Source organism: Nymphalis io, chromosome 8 (genome assembly GCF_905147045.1).
Source record: "Nymphalis io chromosome 8, ilAglIoxx1.1, whole genome shotgun sequence".
NCBI lineage: Eukaryota > Metazoa > Arthropoda > Insecta > Lepidoptera > Nymphalidae > Nymphalis > Nymphalis io.
Genome location: NC_065895.1, coordinates 2583315 through 2604896, shown reverse-complemented (window position 1 = coordinate 2604896; position 21582 = coordinate 2583315). Strand labels below are relative to the sequence as shown.

At 31.4% G+C, this 21582-nt stretch overlaps 2 protein-coding genes across 2 annotated transcripts in view; both read left to right on the top strand.

Moving 5' to 3' along the window:
* The first annotated feature begins 563 nt into the window (after window positions 1–563).
* Window positions 564–1699, top strand: LOC126770219 (uncharacterized). The gene has a single exon (XM_050489489.1). The coding sequence runs from the start codon at window positions 672–674 to the stop codon at window positions 1629–1631; it is 960 nt and encodes a 319-aa protein (XP_050345446.1). The 5' UTR covers window positions 564–671; the 3' UTR covers window positions 1632–1699.
* Window positions 1700–2715: 1016 nt separating this feature from the next.
* The window catches only part of LOC126770202 (SEC14-like protein 2), a 39516-nt gene continuing 20649 nt past the window's right edge, over window positions 2716–21582 (top strand). Inside the window, exon 1 of the mRNA XM_050489462.1 lies at window positions 2716–2914. Coding sequence (XP_050345419.1) covers window positions 2852–2914 — 63 coding nt within the window. The 5' untranslated portion in view covers window positions 2716–2851. The remainder of the gene's footprint in view (window positions 2915–21582) is intronic.

Genomic DNA, 21582 nt, shown 5'->3' with positions numbered 1-21582 from the left:
GATATTTTCTGTCTTCTCACTGGATTAAGATCATTTTCTATAATAAACGCAATAAGCAAAAAAAAATTAACAATAAACTGTCACTGTGTATTTCTCTACTTGTGTAGCCGACCTTGGTAGAACTGGCTACGCGATAAGGGGCAAAAAAATGGATACTTGTATCTCTGTGTAAAACATTTATAACGTGATTTTCGTTCTCTTTCTTGTGTAAGTGAGAAGAAAATATTTATTAGGTCCATTATTTTTCCTGTCTACGGTCTACGTAGATATCTAACAAAATAATAATAATTTGCACTTAAATAACGTAGATACACGCCAGAAAACAAAAAAAATACATATAAACATTAACCTATATATATAAATAATAGTTGTATAATAGAGAAGTGAGTATGTTTGGTTTATTTTTATTAAAAACCCACTTTTATAATATTTACGGATGAAATACAATTAAAAGTAAATTCTTATAGAAATAAATTATGTACATTCACATTGTATTTTGTACTTATTGATTATGATTATATACTCTTTAGCTAGAGCTGATTGATGTAAGATAATAATGTCAACTGTCATTGTTTCAATTTAAAAACATTTTGTATTACTAAATAATGGTCTTAAATGATAATTAAACGTAACAGTAAATACCAAAAACACATTCTGCTCGTATATCTAACATGACTGTAATTCAAACAATGAAAAAGTTAAATTCAAAAATTCCTGGTGTTTTACCGCCTCCGCCTAAGACTGAAATTGATGGAAAAATTGAAAATCTATCAAATAAAACTATATCAGAGCTGCTAGACCTACGAGATCGACAATTAAAGCTATTGAATAATAAAGCTTTCATAGGCAAACTTGCAGATAAGGGTAAAAAAATACAAATTTTTTGTGATAAAATTGATATTGAACTCAAAATTAAACAAGATGAAGAACAAACCTGCCGTTTATTTAATAACATGAAAATTGATAATGTTGACAAGGAATCGGTGGCAAATGTTGAATGGGAAGGTAAAATACAGAAAAATCGAAATATCTACCTCGATTCTGACGATGACAGTGACCCAGAGGATGTTTTAGAAATACTAAGCCATGGTACATCACAAGAAAAGAAAGTCAAGGTTATACAGCCAGATAAACCATTAATAACAGCTGAAGATCTTATAAGCATAGGAGAAATTCCAATAGTCAAAAAAATTGTTGAAAAAACAGAGGTTAATATTAAACCAAAAGTGACGGGTCAATTCAAACCATATAAAACAACAATATCAGATGTTCATAATCCCGAAAAAGAAATATGTAGAAAGAGAAATAAATACTGGGAAATAACAGCGGCAACACCACCACCCATTGTTCATGGGCCAGCCAAAATGTTAAACTTAGAAGAATCTTTGAAACTGCAACAAGAACATAATAAGCATTTAAAAGAAATTGAAGCACAACATGCGGCTGAAAAGCTTTTGGCCCGAGCAAATATCAAAATGGCAGAACTTCCAAAAGACATTACCAAATTTGGAAATTATAGAGGGGACAGTGATGATACAAAATCTGATGAGTCCGATCCAGAAGGTAGTGACAAGGAAGTACTAGATGAAGAGCCAGAAAGGGGAGGTGTTGTTTTTACAATAATGAAGTGAATGTAATTTTAAGAAATGTGATAATTTGTAAATACTTAAAGAAAATAAATCATAAATTTTTCACTAGTACAATAGTTACAATAAAAAGTACATATTCCTATCCATTTATGTAGTTACTTATATTAATATTAATCATTATGGAATGTTATTTTTATTATATATGATGGAAAAATAACTTTTATTTAAGCAATAAAGTTTATTATATTATACAACAGTATAAAAAAAAAAACAAAAAAATATATAATAGTAGAACTAATCATTTATTCCCACACCCAGTGATGGATATATCAGTATGATATGAGTAGACTTAAGCCTAAAGTGGCAGATTTTTTTATTTTTTTTCTAGCAACAGAGACTGCAAACATAAATAAAACGATAAGAGGGATTTCTTATGTTGTTTAAAAAAGTCTTTAAGATAACATACCAACGATTTTTCCTCATTCGTTTTCATTGTACTTATTGTGAGAACAATCATTACAATGGAAAATATGCCATATAAATACAAGTAACTTTATTTCTACATATTTTGTAGAAAAGCTTAACCTGAAATTGTCGACCAAGGTCACCTATAAGCTATCCGCCATCTTGAAAAAGGGTAAATTTTGTTGCAGCAATCTCATAATAAATCTTGGTCGACAATTCCAAATTAAGACGTTTTAACCCTCCCGTATATAATAATTATGTAAAAATCAATTCTGAAATCAGAATTACATGTTGAAATGTAAATAATGACTACTTACGTCATGCGAGAAAATTTTAACAACTTTTTGTAACTTCACCTAATTAGCTACATTACAAAAATGTCTATTGTATTAATTTGATAGTTATTTTATTAGTACAACAGTTTCATATTGTAATATGAACTGTAAATACAATAAAGAAAAATAGGTGTGGAAAAAGTTTTTTTTTCTTTTTCTTTGTCTGGAGTGGCGAAAGTAAGGATTCGGCTCTGAATATTAAAATTTATCCAGATTGCAAATTGACGGTCAATTTTTTGGCGCTACACTGCGCATGCCTTGGGACGTCGTGAATAAAACGCAAGCGTTGAAACTTGTACGTCGATTGTTTACCAAGAGCTCCCACCATGTCTAGAATGGACTAGTCATCACGTTTTAATCGCAGTGTGTCAATGAAACATTAGCGGTAACGCGCGCGTGCAAGCTACACGTTCGTTCGTTCAGCAGCAATTTTAGTGTTTTGTGACGAAATTTTTAAGTGAAATGGCTCCTGTGTCTAACACCGTCGTTGGCATTGATGATGATCAACGATTTGCTTTAATGAAGGTATGTTTTTATTGACATAGTTCTATATTTTTTGTAATAACAGTAGATAAAGCATTCCTCTCGTGATTTATTGTAATTTATGTGACTGTAATATTAAAAAAATATTTTGACGATTAAGCTTTTTGTATTATTGTAACATATAAGTTGACGACTTCCGCGAATTTTTTCACGTTTTTATATCGGTTATACTTTTTTGAGAAAAATCTAAACATAATCTGAACCCTGTCTTAACGCTAAAAGTTATTTTAATTCGCTTATTTCGTTTCCCTATTTACTATAGTATAATAATTAATACCCAACCAATAAAAAAGCGATTTATACATTTTTATTACTTATTTTTTTTAATTATCTTAACATTCAACTAAAAATGTATTTCTCAAAATCAGTTTTCTAATTATTAAAACTCATATTAAGTATTATAATCGAGAAACTTCATTGAATAAGTTACCTTGATTTTTTACTTGATGTACTTATGGAAGGACTTAATATATGTATATAGATTAGTTTGCTTTTTTTTAATTTCTTAAATAAATCGTCACGCCATACTTTACGAATTTGCATGTTCGCTGATTTTAATGTTTTATTTTTTATTTTTGTTGAATAGGCTTTTATTAAAACGACGGCGTTTCCTTTAAAAGTAAAAAAGCATGAGTAGAAAACAGTGCGACTTGGACATTTCTTGAAACGGTGCTGTGTTTTTGAGTAGCATCACGTTAAGAAGTCCTACCAATTAATAATAAATCACTTATTTACCACTAAACAGAGAAAAATAAACTAAAAAAAATATAAAACGAACAAAACTGAAGACTTGTGTTGCAAACATTAAAAACCTAAAAATCATATTTTTAACTAAAATATATAATTATTTACAAAAGGTAATTGGAGTTGATGTCAATGTTAACTAGAACTAACACTTGGTCTAGCCAAATATGGAACTGGGAGTCGCCACTAAAGGTATATTTTTTTAAATAATGTAGATAAAACTAAGGCAAGGATATTCAGTATTCACTGAACCTGATATTACAATAATTATAAATCCTTACATATAATAAGGCGACACAATTTTATTCGAACGAAGTAATGCAGCTCTACAATTTCATGGCTATAAAATAGTAAAATAAGTAAAGTGTAGATTGATTCGGTAAAATGTATCTAGAATGCAACGGAATTAAATAATATTGTATGTACATAATTGCTTGAATAAAAATATCTAAATAAATGCCTGTTTTCAATTTAGTTAAGGATTAGACGCGATGAGTCTGATATGAAGTTAGATAAGAGTATAATCTGTAAGTTGAACAAAATACTAATATTATTGATTGTATTTTATCTTACAACGTAATTAAGATTTGAAAAACGATAATGTAAATAATAATGGCCGATGGCGTGATTTTTAAGACTTAACTTATGAAGCTGCTTAAAGTTGGTCAGCTCACTTTAACTTAAATTCAGGACGTATAAAACGGCCAAAGGATGTTTGGTAACACTCATTTCCTCCAAAAACACTTTCATTTGTTACGAAAAAAAAATGTTATTGTTTTTAGTATCAAGATTGTGTATGTGAGAAAAACCTTACACATGCAACTTACTAAATAAGGATAACTGATATTGACATCTTTGATACCAATTTTATCTATGAATTTATTTTAATATTTAAACGATAAATTTTCTGAATTTTCACTCTCGTCTTTTGGTCAATTTTCGAACGTAAATCATAAGCATAGATTATATCAGAGTCAAGATGGATTACGAAATTAACACACATTGCATGTGTATTGTGCATGTCCATAAATGTATTAACAATTTTTCGGATAATACATGCGAGTTATCGCAAGTGTGGCTTTTAAAACAAATCTACAAAAATATATTAAACTGTCTTACATTATGGCTAGGTACATAATATATAAATCGATTTTGAACTTACATTATAGGTACTGCACAAACAATAAACATTAAGTATTAAAAATATATTTATAGATAAAATAACCTGAAAACATCCTAATATTAAAAATAAACGTATTACTTAATGACGATATGTTATGACAAAAAATACATTAATATAATTTTATGTATATAGTTTAAAAAGATCAAACAAATATTTTGATACTCTAGTCTATGAAATCCTATTATTATGCGTATTTGTAAATTATAAAAAATATAAATTGTTTTTTTTTTTTTTTTACAATTAATATGCTGGCCTATTAATTGTAAAAAATAAAACCGTTTTGACCGTTGACTTGCCTGATGTTAAGCATCGACACGGTCTAAGATGTAGCACAAGCCTATAAGAAACCTGTTTACTCTGGATTTGAAGACACCAACATTGTACCTATCAAGAAATACGGACTCAGGCAAAGCATTCCATAGATTCGCAGTGCGAATGATGAATGTAGACTCAAAGCTCAAAATGTAGACTCAAATTGTTAAACTTATTTGTATATATATAAATTTAAAAATATTATAACTTACTTAAATACACGTTATACGTATGTCTGTATCTGTATTGTAGCCATTACCATATTATTTAAAGAAATATTTTTTAAATTAAAGATTCACTATCAAAGAAAGCGACTTTAAATATATTAATAAATAAACATCTAGGTATGTACCTACGTGATATTTCTTATTTGTATGTTTGTCCTTTATTATACACTTTTTATAATAACCGTGCGTAACCAGGACATGTTGCTAGTATATTAAATAATATACTAATTAGTAAAATGGGCTGTGCGTTGATAAATCCGTCATCGAGTTGCCTCATATATAAGTAATTATACAATATACAGATTATCGAAGTCGTTACTACTTATCTCTGATTGGTCAAATAGATTTTCAATGTAATATAGTGTTTTTCTTTCCTGTATTTAAATTATTTCAGCACTTAGAATCGGAATATTACAATGGCTTGTCATTATTAAACCATTACATACAGCTTAGAATTTTAGTCTGTAGGTCAAGGATAATTAGAGATAATTAATTCTAATATTCCACTCTTATTCTTTTTAAATCAATAAAAAAAAACTTGCCTTTATCTCTCTGCTTTGTTATTTACCTTTTTATATTTAATAAAGGAATTAGGTAGACAACTGACAAAAGATGACACCATTGGCAATGTAAGTTTGTTGATCATACCGACCTAATAGCATCAAAAATAACAAACTCAAGTTAACGTATTTTCTTACTCTATCGCGCTCGTGATATAAATGGTTCTCCAAAATGCCAAGGAATAAATGTCCTCTTGTGCATAGTATCTTCTGGAAATAAGATAGTTACAATAAAAGGTTTGTAGAACCTCCTGTAGAATCTATTTTTTTATAATATAGGTAGGTGGCTTGCACAAAGCCCGACCAAATAGCAATGTCATCACCATCTCAACTGAATTCTTTTGTTCATCTATTCTCGATAATTATATATTCACATCAACGTTTTATTATGTACGTGCGAACAGATTGAAACTTAAGTATGTAATTATGTACCCAAATTCACATAGTATTATATTTTAATTAGAATAAAACGATACATCATATAGTTATTTTGTCTTTTTAACTGAAATTTCCGTACTTAATAGTGTTGTCTTCTTTTAGCTGTATTTTGTTTTATTTATGTTGTTTGTTGTAATTCATTCAGTGAATTGACTGTATTATCAATAAATTAAGCAACGTTTTCTTGACTGACTTTGTCCACGGCGAGCTTTCTCAAGGGGGACTAGTTTTCGTCCCGGTAGCATAAGCAAGTGATCCCGTGGCGCTTCTCGTTAAGGCGGAAAGGCTACCGCTGGTTTTTTAGTGGATATTCCGTTGTTCGGTGCGCACTCTGTGCCCTGGACACCGGCGAGCCCCACATAGAGGGGGGGAGGAGTCACTGTTCTCGTAGGGAATACGCGTAATGCATTTTTCCAGCGTTAAAAAAGGGGTGTAGCTAGCCAACTGCACATGATATATTATTGTATATAGAACAAGTTTGTGCGAAATTACTGAATAAAAATGTCTAAACTAAGTTTCTATAGAGCTACATATTGTCATTCAAAGAAAATAGCATCACTTGTTATCATTCATATTCATTACGGTTTATTTGCTTTTATTAAATCAAATCAAAATAATTTTCATTCAAATAGACCTATAAGGGCACACCTGAATCGTCATGTTACACATTGCATTAACATATGCAGCATACGTGGTGCGCGACAAATCCCAAATAAAAAAACAGGCAGTCATATAATAATGCCGATAGAAGGGAAAACTTGAAACTGTTAAATATATTTGTTAAAACACACATAATGCACAAATAAATTTCAATGGTTATTATCCTTATTAATTTTAACAATACTTAAGTTATTTTTACTTTCAATGATTTCATTATATTAACATTAGCATTTTGGTGAGCCACGAGTCTATCTCCTACGATAAACAAAGTTTTGCACTTCGAAAAATCTTTACAAAAATATTTTCTTGGCTCGACAAGTTACAAGAAAATTGTTTATATTATTTAAAAAACGATTAAGGAATTGTAAATTTGTAAGATATATTTAAATAATATTTACATCAGTAATGCGCCGTCAACTCTGAACTAAGGTGTTGTGTAATTTGTGACGGTAATTACGGTAATTACACTGGCTCACTCAGCTTTCTAAATGGGACACTGCAATGCAAATTATGCTGTTTTGCGGCAAATCAACTGACAAGCTGATGATGCATACCCAGCACGCTTCAAATTTGACAATATATATTTCTCAGAATGAAGAGATAAAGAAGAACTGATAACGCTCTTCCTGTCACTATTGATTTGACATTCGTAAGAAGAAGACACAGCATTGTTTAACTAAACACCCGCTAAACATTATTTATAAGTAAGACTTATTAGCTCGTATAATTAATATAACTAGTATTTATATTTTATATAAGACTATGTTAAACCTCAATGTATCAAATACTTCGAGAAACGGCAAAACAATTGTCAGATCAGTCAGTCAGATTTATAAATATTTTTTTAATTTTTAAACTGTTAACACCAAAATAATTTGGTCGTAGAAAAAAGCCATAAGTTATATACTTTCATAATATATTTTTATAATGAAATTATTTGTAGTTGTAGAATAAATAGTTCTAAGCATTTAAATCTCTGTTACATCAAGGTTACATGATTGCAGGTGATTATAAATAATAATGACTGGAATAATATTACAGCTCATGAAATCACTAATCTACACTTTGATTTACAAAGTATAGAAGTAATGAGGAGGTAACACGACCAACGATATTAATTGCTGTATGAAACGGCATATTTATAAACTACTAGTATTCGCCAGCGTGTTAGGGGGAAAGGCAGGTGTTATATAGAAAAAAAAAGAAACCTATGTCCATCCTTGGAGTTCAAGCTTGCTTAATAACAAATTTTATCAAAATCGGTTTAATGGTTTAGCCTTAAAAAAATAATTATATAGTTTAGGTAGGCGGACGAGCATATAGGCCACCTGATGGTAAGGTATTTAACCATCGCTTACAATCGCCAATGCGCCACGAACCTTGGGAACTAAGATATTATGTTCCTTGTGCTTGCACACTGGCTCACTCACCTTTCAAATCGGAACACAATAATACCAGGTTCTGCTGTTTTGCGGTAGAATATCTGATGAGTGGGTGGTACTTACTCAGACGAGCTTGCACAAAGCCCTACAACCTGTAAAATTGTAAATGTGAAAAATATTCTGAACTATATTTATTTTTATTTGTTTGTTACTCTTTCACGTTTTAACTATTCAACTGATCGTTATGAAATTTAGCAAACACTATGTCAAGAGTACCGAAATAGGTACTCAACATCTCTTTCCCCATCACATGCGAGTGAAGTCGCGGGCGGAAAGTAATGGACTATAATAGAAACCTATCGGATCATATAGCCCATAATTACCAACCAAAATAATTTCAATTGATTAAAGTGTCCATATATAAGAATCTTAAGAACTAATTTATATTTATTTATATTGAAAAATGCAATTTGCGTCAAGCCGTCAAGTCGAATCGAAAAATCCTATCATATTTATGAGTTTTTGATTTAATCATAGAATTAAATCCAGTTATATATAAGTGTCATGCCAAGTAATCGGACTCTTTTCATGTTTTTTTTATTTATTTAGACAATGGTATAAATTATATAATTCAATACAATAGTAATCAAATACATACTTGTGCTCTTGTAATAATAAACTATTTACTTCAGACCATCATAAAAATATATTATTTTAAATATAAAAAGCTTCACATGCAACGAATCCAACACAGAAAACTGTCGAGATCGTAAACATGCAAAGCACGAACACAAACACCCTGAACAAAAATACATATAGCATATATTAATATTTGTCATGAGCGGGAATCGAACTCGTGACCGTCAGCGCTGCGGTCAGTTACAGTGTCTACACTAACCAGTTGTCATAGTTTTATTAAAAATTCCGACCTAAAGTCGCGACTCAAACGTCAAATTATCGTCAACGTCGTCGTTACTTCATATTCATATCAGCTCTATCTTAAATAAACAACAGATAAAGTGTTAATAAATATTATGATTAATTTAAACAAAAAATAATTTAAAAGTTAATTATTTTGAATAATAAGTGTACTGTTGATTTCATAATAAATATTAATATATCTTAAACAAAACCCTAAACCCAAAACCAATTGAATTATGGCAGACATATATTGTTTTAAAGTTTGCGGAACAACAAAAATTATAAAGATAAATAAACAATTTAGAAATCTGAAATAATCTATGGCATTGAATTGTGAAAAAAGTACGTTTTGAATGTAAATAAAAGAGGTAATAGCAAATCGCATGGAATATATAAATCTAAGGTTCGTTTTTATTTACTCCTCCTTCAATTGGAATAGGCTATAGGTTTCAGGAATGAGCTGTGTCATGTTTATTATATATAAAATCCGTTAAATCCATTGACTGGTGGTAGGCCTTTGTGCAAGCTCCTCTGGGTACCATATCCACTCATCAGATATTCTACCGCAAAACATTGTGTGGTAAACAAAACAGGTATTGTTGTGTTCCGGTTTGAAGGGTGAGTGAGCTAGTCTAATTACAGACATAGGGGCATAACATTTTAGTTCCCAAGTTTGTTGGCGCATTGACGATGTAAGCGATGGTTAACATTTCTTACAATGCCAATGTCTATGGGCGTTGGTGACCACTTACCATGAGGTGGAACATATACTCGACCGCCTACCTATACTATAAAAAAAAGTCAGTGCGTCATGCATTATAGATAAAATATTTCCGAAAAATTGCCTTAACTCTGGACGTCTGCCGTGTGACTGTGGGTCTGCATATTTCAATAGTATTCATTATTTTACAGTTTCATTTTTCACTTTTTAATGCTACAAGCGTTCACTAACCGTTATATAATGGATATATTTTTACTTATTTTTTATTTATGTAAAATATTTATGCATGTATGCAATTGTAAATATTGTGAAAGCTTCCTCTCTAATACATTACGCTCACTTAGGGCTGACAAGTTTCATAGCTAATAGAAAAATTACAGACAAAAAAAACAATATACATGTCACCTAGCAAATAATATATGATGGTGTCTATTGTTTGTACATTTGTTCCTCTAAAAATTAATTCAGAACACATTAAAGTACCATTGTGTTCTGGGAAAATTTAACGGGTGGCAACCCTACGTTGTACGATAGTATTCGTAAACGTAATTATTATAACGTAGTTATAATATCACTACCGTTCTCTTATAACTGAAATGAAATAATAATTATGTTTATATAATAATTATTAACGACTAAAAATCAGTATATCTTACGTATCAGAACAAATAAAACGGTAGTGCATATGTTAAAATTATAGAAAAAAAATAGAATTTCTATGTAAGCTGTAATTATTCGGTAAAATATCGGTAACTCGGGTAAAAAATATATCAATATATAACAGAATGTAGTAAATAAACAATAGTTATCGTGCAATGGAATCGTTATCTATCTCGAGACGATCGTACAGGAAAGCAGGCAGGTGTGAAATCGCTCTGCTCTTAGGAAACTAACATCTTGATTGCTTGAACATTCACTGCCTGTGATGCAACGTAATTCTGAAGAGTAAACACGGCGAGGGTACGTAATCGTCTATTGCGAATACTACGAACATAACAAACTTCCTGCTACCTGTTTACTTTTAGCGCAGTTAAGTTGGTCATATTTTCTGACTACCAAATTTACGTCCCAAGTCCACTTCCATTACTAACAAAATTTAAATTACCTCCCGGCCGGGAAAAGATGAATGAAGAGAGTGGGAATCCTCTTGAAGTGAAGGTTTGGAGATCTTTATTAGATTAATAATTTACAAAAATTAAGCACATGAAAATTCATTGGTTTCTTTTTTTCCCGGCTGTTCTGGCTCGGTCCACTTTAAAAATAAATTTAAATTAAAAAATAAAAACACTCACTGACGCTGCATCTTACATGCAACTACAGTATATTCGTGATTATAAAACGGCAGAGCAGGTTACATGCTCGTGGAATTGGAATCAATGTAAAATTACTTTCGCCAATTCTTTTCAGGTCTGTGTGTTTGTGTGTGTTTTTTGCATTGACTATCATTACATGACATTAATTAAAACGTATATTTAATTTATTTCTTATATTACTTTTTTTATTTTATTATCTATCATCTAATTATATTCACAATGGAATCGTTTTTTGCTTGCTATTGATAAAAAACCTCTAGCAACCGGTAATTTGCTTCACTAGAAATCGTTAGAATTATAGCTAACTTTATTTTACGACATACGACCGCAAGGCACAGTTATAATAACGCCAGAGTCTTGATTCCATTAATTGTACTTACATTAAATAAAAATAAAAAATACCTTTCAAAACTGTTAAGTTCATCCGTTAATTTGAAACATGGAATGAGTTAATGTAATGAAATAGCTATGAAAACAATTACTTAAATATGAGAATTAGCCGTTAAGCTAAGTTGTACTTAGTTACGATAGCAATTTTCGCACGCAATATATGAACAGCATATTATACGACTTCTATCTATAACATAGCACGCTGAGTACGCTGAGCGCTTACAAATTACAATGTACCCTATCTTGGCGTCAGCCAATATTGTCTCTTATATGGACGACAATGTTTCGAACGATTCAGAATATTAAGTGACCATTCGATCTATATTATACAGAATTGACGCAATGTTTTAATTAAAGGCAGTCGAATGGAAATATTAATTGTAGAGAATTGTTTACAGTGTCAATGTCGACCAGATAGTTATGTTTTTTATTTTATTTTTCTTTTATATATAATAAAATCCTGGGACATTTTTCACACACGGTTATCTGATCCCAAACTAAGCAGAGCTTGTACTTTGTGAACTTGTGAAACCAGACAACTGATATACTACATATACTACTTTCCTTTTGTAAATACATACTTGTACAGATAATTACACCCAGTCTTAGGACAAACAGACATGTACATGCACACAAATGTCTGTCCTTGGTGGGAATCGAACACACAACCTTCGGTGTGAAAAGCAAGTATCTACCAACCACGCCAACCGGCCCGTCAAATTTATATATATAATCGGACTGGCCGCATGGTAAGTGGTCACCACCGCCCATAGAAATTGGTAATGTAAGAAATATTAACCGTTCCTTAAATCGTCAACGCGCCTTGGGAACTAAGATGTTATGTCACATATGCCTGTAGTCTTTGATCACCCTTGGATAACCCTTTAAACCGGAACACATAATTACTACGTATGCTGTTTGGCGGTAGAATATGAAATGAGTGTCGAATCGAAAAAGGTTTAAAGATAAACGATCATTATGTTTATGTACATAGACAATAAAATTTGCTAATAGCTCTTTATATATCTTTATTTATAATACAATACTAGTTCACTTCACTATTTACATCTCCTTTTTTACTTCAAAGTTCTTTCAAAAGTCTTCGCTGACATTCAAAACGCCATTTTACGAATTTATTTTGAATACCATAGATTATTTTCTTAAATAATCGAGATCTTTCTCGACCACTGATATCGCGTCAATTTAATTTAAAAATTGCTTAATTTCTTTTCTCCTCCTGTGTATAGAATAGACTATAGGCATTATATAAAACACACAATTAACAAAACACCAAGTACGTAGATTATAAATTTTTTTTTTTTTAAGTTTGCATAAAGGAAATGCAATGTCCAAATGGTATTACAATAATTCAATTTATCTTCTATCATACAGTTATTTTATTAAGTAAAATATATAAAAAAAATGTTAAATCCTCGTATGAAATTAATTAATATTTTTTAATAACTTAATTTCTTACCAAACACTGGAGCAATCATCATTCACGAAAACCGTAACTTATTTCTGAATAACCTTCATTCTTAAAATATGTCGCGTGATTCGAAAATAGAATGTTTTAAAATTGAGCAACTATAAGACAAGGATTTGCGACAGGCAGACCCCACACGTAACTTTCCATTTTCTTGTAACATCCGTCATTATTTCCAACTAGACGGCGTTGGCAGCAAGTTTACGGTGCGTTCATTTTCTAAACGCATCCACAGAGATAGATCTATTCTTATAGTAACGAATTTTTCAATTTAGCATTTATATAACATATACTTCTATTTACCAGTATGTATAATTGAAAAAAAAATAGTGTGGTAGTGTTAATAACACTTTAATATTATCTATGCAAACTTTATTTTAAAATAATAATGATTTCGCAACGTATATAACGGTTTTTTCATTGTCAGAAGAAACTGTAATCATGATATCATTATTTACAGCGATGCGTGCACTGTCGAGACAAAGGATGTCTACATAAGATGGATTGCTATTTAGCGGCGCAATTTTTTTCTATGGAATTTTCCAGATGCTTTTAATGTCTTATTATGACTGAAAATTAATTCGAATAAAAATACATTTGATGTTGCCAGTGAAGCCAATCGAATTTACCCCCAAAGCGACCCAATAGATGTGGTAATTCGTGGTTTGTGTAAGTTCGTCTGGGTAGGTATCACCGACTCATCAGATATTCTAACGCAAAAAAGCAGTATTCAAATGTGCAACAGTAATAAATAATAAGATTTTACTTTATTGAATGCGTCCAATTATATACTGACACAACAAATAATCACTGGTAAGGTTCATGAGGTTAGGACCTAACATTTTCTGTACAGATAATAAATAACATTTATATTATTTTTGTGATATTAATTTAAATTATATTTTTTATATAAATTCTATTATTTGTTCGTTTTATTTTTGTTTCTTTCCTCTAACTCTAACATAGCTTATTTTGTTCATGTTTCTTGTTTGTATGCTATGTCTCTATTATTTGTACAACAAATAAAAGAGTATTTGTAAACGATTTAAAGAATATCTGTATTGTATTAAACATTTATTTAGGTTTTTTAAACATTTTCTCTGTAATGCATGACATAATTTTTACCGATGGGAAGTGGGTTTGTTTTTTTTTTATATATTTGCCGGGAGGGCAAATGACTCTACTCCACCTGACGGGAAAAACGTTCTGCACTAGCCGCCTTCGCCTTGCCGGCCCGCAAGATGCCTCTTCACGCCTCGTTTGAAGGAACCCGGGTTGTAAGAGGAGGGGAACACGTGAGCTGGTAAGGAATTCCATTTTTTGGAAGTGCGACAAAGAAAGGAGTTGCCAAATTTCTTTGTTCGCGATGGAATTGATGTCACAGTTAGGCGGTGACATCGAGAACCAGCTCGCGTGGACTTAAGAAGGAAAGGGGAAGTAGGAATTAGAGAGAATAATTCCTCAGAGCACTCGCCGTGATACAGTCGATATAAAGCGCTCAGTGCTGCTATCTCACGACGCAATTGTAAAGGTTCAAGGGTGTTTGTGACCTTTACGTCGCCAATAATGCGTACGGCACGTCGCTGCAACCGGTCCAAGGCCTCAAGTAGGTACTTAGCGGAGCCATCCCAAAGGTGCGAGCAATATTCCACGCAAGACCGTACCTGTGTTTTGTACAGTAGGCACAGTTGTTGTGGCGTGAAAAAGCGCCGCACCTTGTTCAGAACTCCGAGTTTCCGTGAAGCTGTTTTTATAACAGCCTCGATGTAATCCCTTGGACTAAGGTCGCAGCGAACGTCAATCCCCAGCATGGCGATTTTGCTTTGCATCACCAGCGGAGTACCACAGAGGGAGGGAAGAGGGGAAAATGTTGACTTTTTCGCCGTGAGAGCGCATACCTGTGTTTTCTTGGCATTAAACTCAACAAGATTATCAGAGCCCCATTTGGTGATGAGCTCTAACGTCCTATCGAGTTCAATGACAAGATCCTTCCGCCTCTCCTCGATTTCCGCTCACCCAGCCACTGCGCGTCCGTGGTATCCACCATGCACTGTACTATCGTCTGCAACATAAATATTAAAATTTATACCTTGTTGTATTTTTTTTTTTTTTTTATAGAATAGGAAGGCGGACGAGCATATGGGCCACCTGATGGTAAGTGGTCACCAACGCTCTTAGACATTAGCATTGTAAGAAATGTCAACCATCGCTTACATATCCAATGCGCCACCAACCTTGGGAACTAAGATTTTATGTCCCTTGTGCCTGTAATTACACTGGCTCACTCACCCTTCAAACCGGAACACAACAATATCAAGTATTGCTGTTTTGCGGTAGAATATCTGATGAGTGGGTGGTACCTACCCAGACGAGCTTGCACAAAGCCCTACCACCAGTAAAATGTATCCGGTTTGAAGGATGAGTGAGCCAGTGTAATTACAGACACGCACATTAACGATTTTAAGAATAGCACATTTGTTTACAATGCCTATCAGCGGAACCAAGTGGCGATCATTAGGGCTAATATGTATGAACAAATGGTTGTTAAATGTGAGAAAGTGATATCGGTCATTGTCCATAATAATGTAATATTTACAGAATACATGCGTCAAAATAGTATCACCATAAGTCCGTATTCAATATTTCACAGGTGTGAGAGCTATTTCACTTATCATTATTATGAATGTCTTAAAAGAAATAACAATATAACGGAAATTGGACCGTAATATTATAAAAGAAATGATTTACAAAAATGTGCGCAATAAAAACGTCACCAGTTAAATTATAACAAAAAATAAAGCTGATAACGGCTTGAACCTAACTTAATTAATTTACTCGATACGTTTGAGTCGGTTAAATATAGATTCAAAACAGAAAACTATAAGAATGCGATAAACTTGCGATAAATTAAAAATAAAACATTTTTTCTTAAATGTCATTCTTTAATTTCAATTTAGAATGGGGTGGCCGTGCTAAATATAAATAAGAGAATGACATTCGATTTAAATTTATCTTATATAACAGATAATGATGTTTTTTTTATTACATATCATTTGAAATAAACCTTAAAAGGTCCTGCATTTCACTGCACGCGACTGAGGAAAGACCTTTTTTGTCAGACGTATTTCACTCAAGCGTTATTTTTAGAATCCAATGTCGGCCTTGAAATTTTACTCTCAAATAAGGCCAAAAATAGCTGCAGTCGCTCTGGAAATAAAAAAAAAATAAGTTATGTCAAAATAAAAAATAAAAAAACCTTATTCAATTAGACATATACAAGTACTTTTACAGCTTTTGATCAGATTGAAACGTAAATTCTGCTGAGAGGAAACGGCAAGAAACTCGAAAGTTACTTTTTCCAAAAATATTATTCATTTAATAATAGCAAACAAATAAATGAATGTATCATGTAAGAAAATCAACTAATAGGTAACAACGAATAACCCATTAAAAATAAGAATAATATAAATTATTTATTAATTTGCCCAGCCAAGATGGCCCAGTGGTAAGAACGCGTGAATCTTAACCGATGATCGTGCGTTTAAACCCAAGCACCACTGAATTTTCATGTGCTTAATTTGTGGTTATAATTCATCTCGTGCTTGACGGTGAAGGAAAACATCATAAGGAAACCTGCATGTGTCTAGTTTCACTGAAATTCTGCCACACGTGTATTCTATCAACCCGCATTGGAGCAGCGTAGTGGAGTAAGCTCCAAACCTTCTCCTCAAAAAGGGAGGGCCTTAGCCCAGCAGTGGGACATTCACAGGCTGTTACTGTTACTGTTTGTATAACAGTAACAGCTTTAAAACTCATTGGTACTTCTTCAATGTACATGTGAATCTTCATGTTTATATTTATATATATTTTTGTATTTTTAAATAAAAAAGTAACTACTGAGTTTCTTGCCGGTTCTTTGTAATTATCCACATTCCGAACCGGTGGTAGCGCTTGACGATTCATAAAGGTCTATTTGGATAAAAATATTTTAAGTTGATTTAATTTTGTTTTCATAATAACACTTTTTAATTGGTTCGCATTATACTAAATTTGTCATGCATCACCAAGTGACCTTCGTTGTATCAAACGTATGCTATTACAAAGGTTTGACAGTTATAGAAAGCTATACATTTTTACATGCACAACGTGACATGTTGCAAAATTGTGCGTTTACTTGCAATGTCGTAATCACTAAAGAGTCGAAAAATAATGTAACATGCATTTTATTCACATCTCTCAATAAACGCAAGGAAATATATATTTTTTTAATGTTTCAGTTATTCGGAAATCAAAAGAATAACCACGTTTTGAAATCACTATAAATTGTTAATGTGTAATCGTATGCTTTCGTAAATGATAATCATTTTACAATAATAATGTTATCCTGAACTTGTTAGTTCTTAATATAAAATTGTTCTTAATATACCATACATTAAGAATAGTTTTCATTCAAAATATTTAGAAGGGATTGGTGTTTCAAAAATAAGATAATTTATTTTATTTTAATGATTAAAGTCTATTTGTGTTGTATAATTTAATATACGACGTTTTGCTTGTACGCAAATATTAATCTAACTGACGTAATCAAATGAAAAACAAAAAAGTATTATCAATTTTATAGTGATTAGCGTTTATTCTTTTTAATTATTCTATTATAAATATTAATTAAGTTTTTTTTTTTGAATAAAAACTGACTCTTGCTTGCGAGCTTCGTCGAACATAATTTAAATATTCGGAAATAATTAATTTGACGAATAATAAATTCAAATTCAACTTCAAATAGCTTAACACACACACACACACACACGCGACCACACACAGACACACAAACAAAAAATTACGTTGGACATTTTAAACGCTTTCCAAAATCCTATTGTATTCGATATATATATATATTTTTTTTTTTTTTTATAGAATAGGAAGGCGGACGAGCATATGGGCCACCTGATGGTAAGTGGTCACCAACGCTCTTAGACATTAGCATTGTAAGAAATGTCAACCATCACTTACATATCCAATGCGCCACCAACCTTGGGAACTAAGATTTTATGTCCCTTGTGCCTGTAATTACACTGGCTCACTCACCCTTCAAACCGGAACACAACAATATCAAGTATTGCTGTTTTGCGGTAGAATATCTGATGAGTGGGTGGTACCTACCCAGACGAGCTTGCACAAAGCCCTACCACCAGTATTGTCCCACATAAGAGTTACTGACTCTATGCAGACGAATAAGAGGATGTATTATTCGTACAAGTATGAGATACGATAAGATATGTCAATAATTTAATTGATAGATAAATTTAATTAACCTTACTATTAAAAGATATCATTGATTGGTTTTCGTTATAAATTACGTCGTCATAATTGGTCGTTTTACTGGTGGTAGGGCTTTGTGCAAGCTCGTCTGGGTAGGTACCACCCACTCATCAGATATTTTACCGCAAAACAGCAATACTTGATATTGTTGTGTTCCGGTTTGAAGGGTGAGTGAGCCAGTGTAATTACAGGCACAAGGGACATAAAATCTTAGTTCCCAAGGTTTGTGGCGCATTGGCTATAAGCGATGGTTGACATTTCTTACAATGCAAATGTCTAAGGGCGTTTGGTGACCACTTACCATCAGGTGGCCCATATGCTCGTCCACCTTCCTATTCTATAAAAAAAAAAAAATTGAGTTTGAATTTTAATTTATATTATTCGGATCTCGGAATGGTTTAAATGCACGTTTTCTATTACAGATTTCTGCTACAATTATCTACCTTTTAAAATAAATCTGTATAAAACAAAAGAGAAATGATCAAATTAATACAATTTTGATTTATTTTCAGGGCCTATGGCCTAGTATATAAAATAAAATAGGTATAGTATATAAATTGGTATAGTACAGATCATTTACAAACATCTATCCTCTGGGTGAAATGGATACGATAAATGCAACTCATATTGCTGGAGTGTATGATATTTTATAAATATATTTATAAAAATTGTAACGACGAAGTTTGAATATGTCTTCCTGCAAATGTTTTACATGTCTATAAATAACATGTTCATACAGATTTATAATTTATAGTTTGCACACATAGCAACTGCTTATGAATTTGGCGCTGGTGTGCTCTTTAATAAATAAGTAAATAAATAAAAGATACCTGTCAGCATAGTTATGCGCAGCTTCAAGTTTCAGTTTTATTAAAAAGGTGAATATAATTTGTTTTCGTAATAGTTATGGTTAGGCATAAATATTTAAACACGAGATATAAAACAAAATATTGTTAAGTAAAAGTAAATTTAAATTTGATATTATAACAAAATATATTTAATGTTTACTTATCGATATGATATTGAATTATTGGAATTTTTAGATTGTTTACAAGATTATTAGGTCGATGAACTGCATTGAATAGGCTTTAGAGATATTGTAATTAACAAATATAAATTTTGATTAGCCCTTTATTAAAAAAAACTCTGAAATTTTATTTATTTTAAAATACGGCTTATATTAATCGTAACTGTATAAATAATTATTTATTTAACAACGAAAAAAATACATTTTAAATATATGTCACCACACAGTCCCAAGTCGTATAAATATTTTGTGTAACTTCTTACATAATTGAAACTAGTTCAAACGTCTAATTAGACATAAAAATTCGGTGGTGTTGCTCGAATTTGAACCTGTTATTTGGGGCTCTATCCACCGTGCCATCTCGGCTTAAATTAATTAAAAAAAATTATATGTGATTAGAGATTAAATTTTCCTTTCCAAAAACCTAAAAGATTAAATTTTCTCGATAGTAAAAAAATCACTAAATGTCCTAGATTATTGAGACTGAAATTGGATAATTAATAATATTTAAAAATAATCCAGGTCCATCATTAGGTGTTTTGTAAAACCCTTTAGTTTTATTTTTATAATCATAAAAAGCTTTATTACATTTTCTTTTCGTAAAGTTCCACCTCTAATTGCTCATAATTAATTTGCTATTAGTTAACAATATTCAAATCTTATTTGTCTGATGAGAAGGTACTTCCTACTAGAGACTAGTCTATAGTTTAACTTAACAATTACATTTTCAAGTTGTTTTCGACCAAAAATATTAATAAACGTAAAATCTTAAAGTATATTGTTAAAGTCAATTACTATTTGAGCAAATAAAACACTTATTTTCTATATAATCGTTCTGTTCCCAATACCGTTTTTTAATTACAAAAGAAAATTACAACAAATCATTTTTTTAAAATATGACAAGCAGCCAGCTTGCACGTTCCCCGTATGTCATTCCGTGGTCATTCGTCATCGCCGTACGAAAACCTCCTTACTTCAAATCTTCGCAGCTATCGCTTACGGCTCACGTCGACGTCGCGCGTAACAATATTTAATTAAAAGCTAAATAGCAATTACATTATGAATTTTATGTGACGTAATTAAAAATAGTTTTAATTGTTGAGTCTTTAATAAATATGTTTTTTTTATACACATAATGGTATGAATTATGAATTCCGGCTTCATCAATTATTTCGTCTAAAAAATATAGGTAGAGGAAGCATTTTTTTTTATTTCAAATGATTATTAAATAATAAAATAATTAATAAAAGAAACAAAAATCTGTCTTTGATCAGTGGTTCAAAAGTACTTAAGATGCGCACGTTGATAAAAATAAACAGACAACGCTGTACAACATATAACACACACGTCTGGCATTTCAGTATCCATACAAAAATACATAAACTTAAGGCTTATAAAGATTTCCAAACAAATTTCGAACAAGAAACATAAATATCAAGACTTGCAAGTTAATTTAATGTCATTGAGAACATGATTTAAAATTTAATATATTATAAACTTTTGACATTTTTTTAAATATTTATAACCTCAACCCTATTTAAAATTTAATGTGCAAGTCAAATTTGTTTATTAATCTTCCCATACGATAGCGCTAACTTTTTTTAGATATATGATACTGAGACACCATAATACTTCAACGCATGTTAAGCTAAAAACATTATCAACTTATTATCGGACGAAACATAATAATTTATGTTTCGTCCGATAATAAGTTTACCTACCATACACGGCTATTCAGCACTGGATTTTCAGGTTCCTTATTAGTATTTATAGCTGGTGTCAACATTATCATATAAAGAGCACTACCAATAATTTGATATTGCAAACTATGTCGCTTCGCATTCGCGGTATGCATTATATAAAACAGTAGGTACTTTCAACTAATAATTTCGTTTCATTCTCTTATTTTCGTCTGTTACCTTTTAATCTAATTCATTCCGCAAAATTGTGTCCATATTTAATGATCT

Coding starts and splice junctions, on each gene's coding strand:
- LOC126770219 (XM_050489489.1), top strand. CDS start 672: ATGACTGTAATTCAAACAATGAAAAAGTTAAATTCAAAAATTCCTGGT.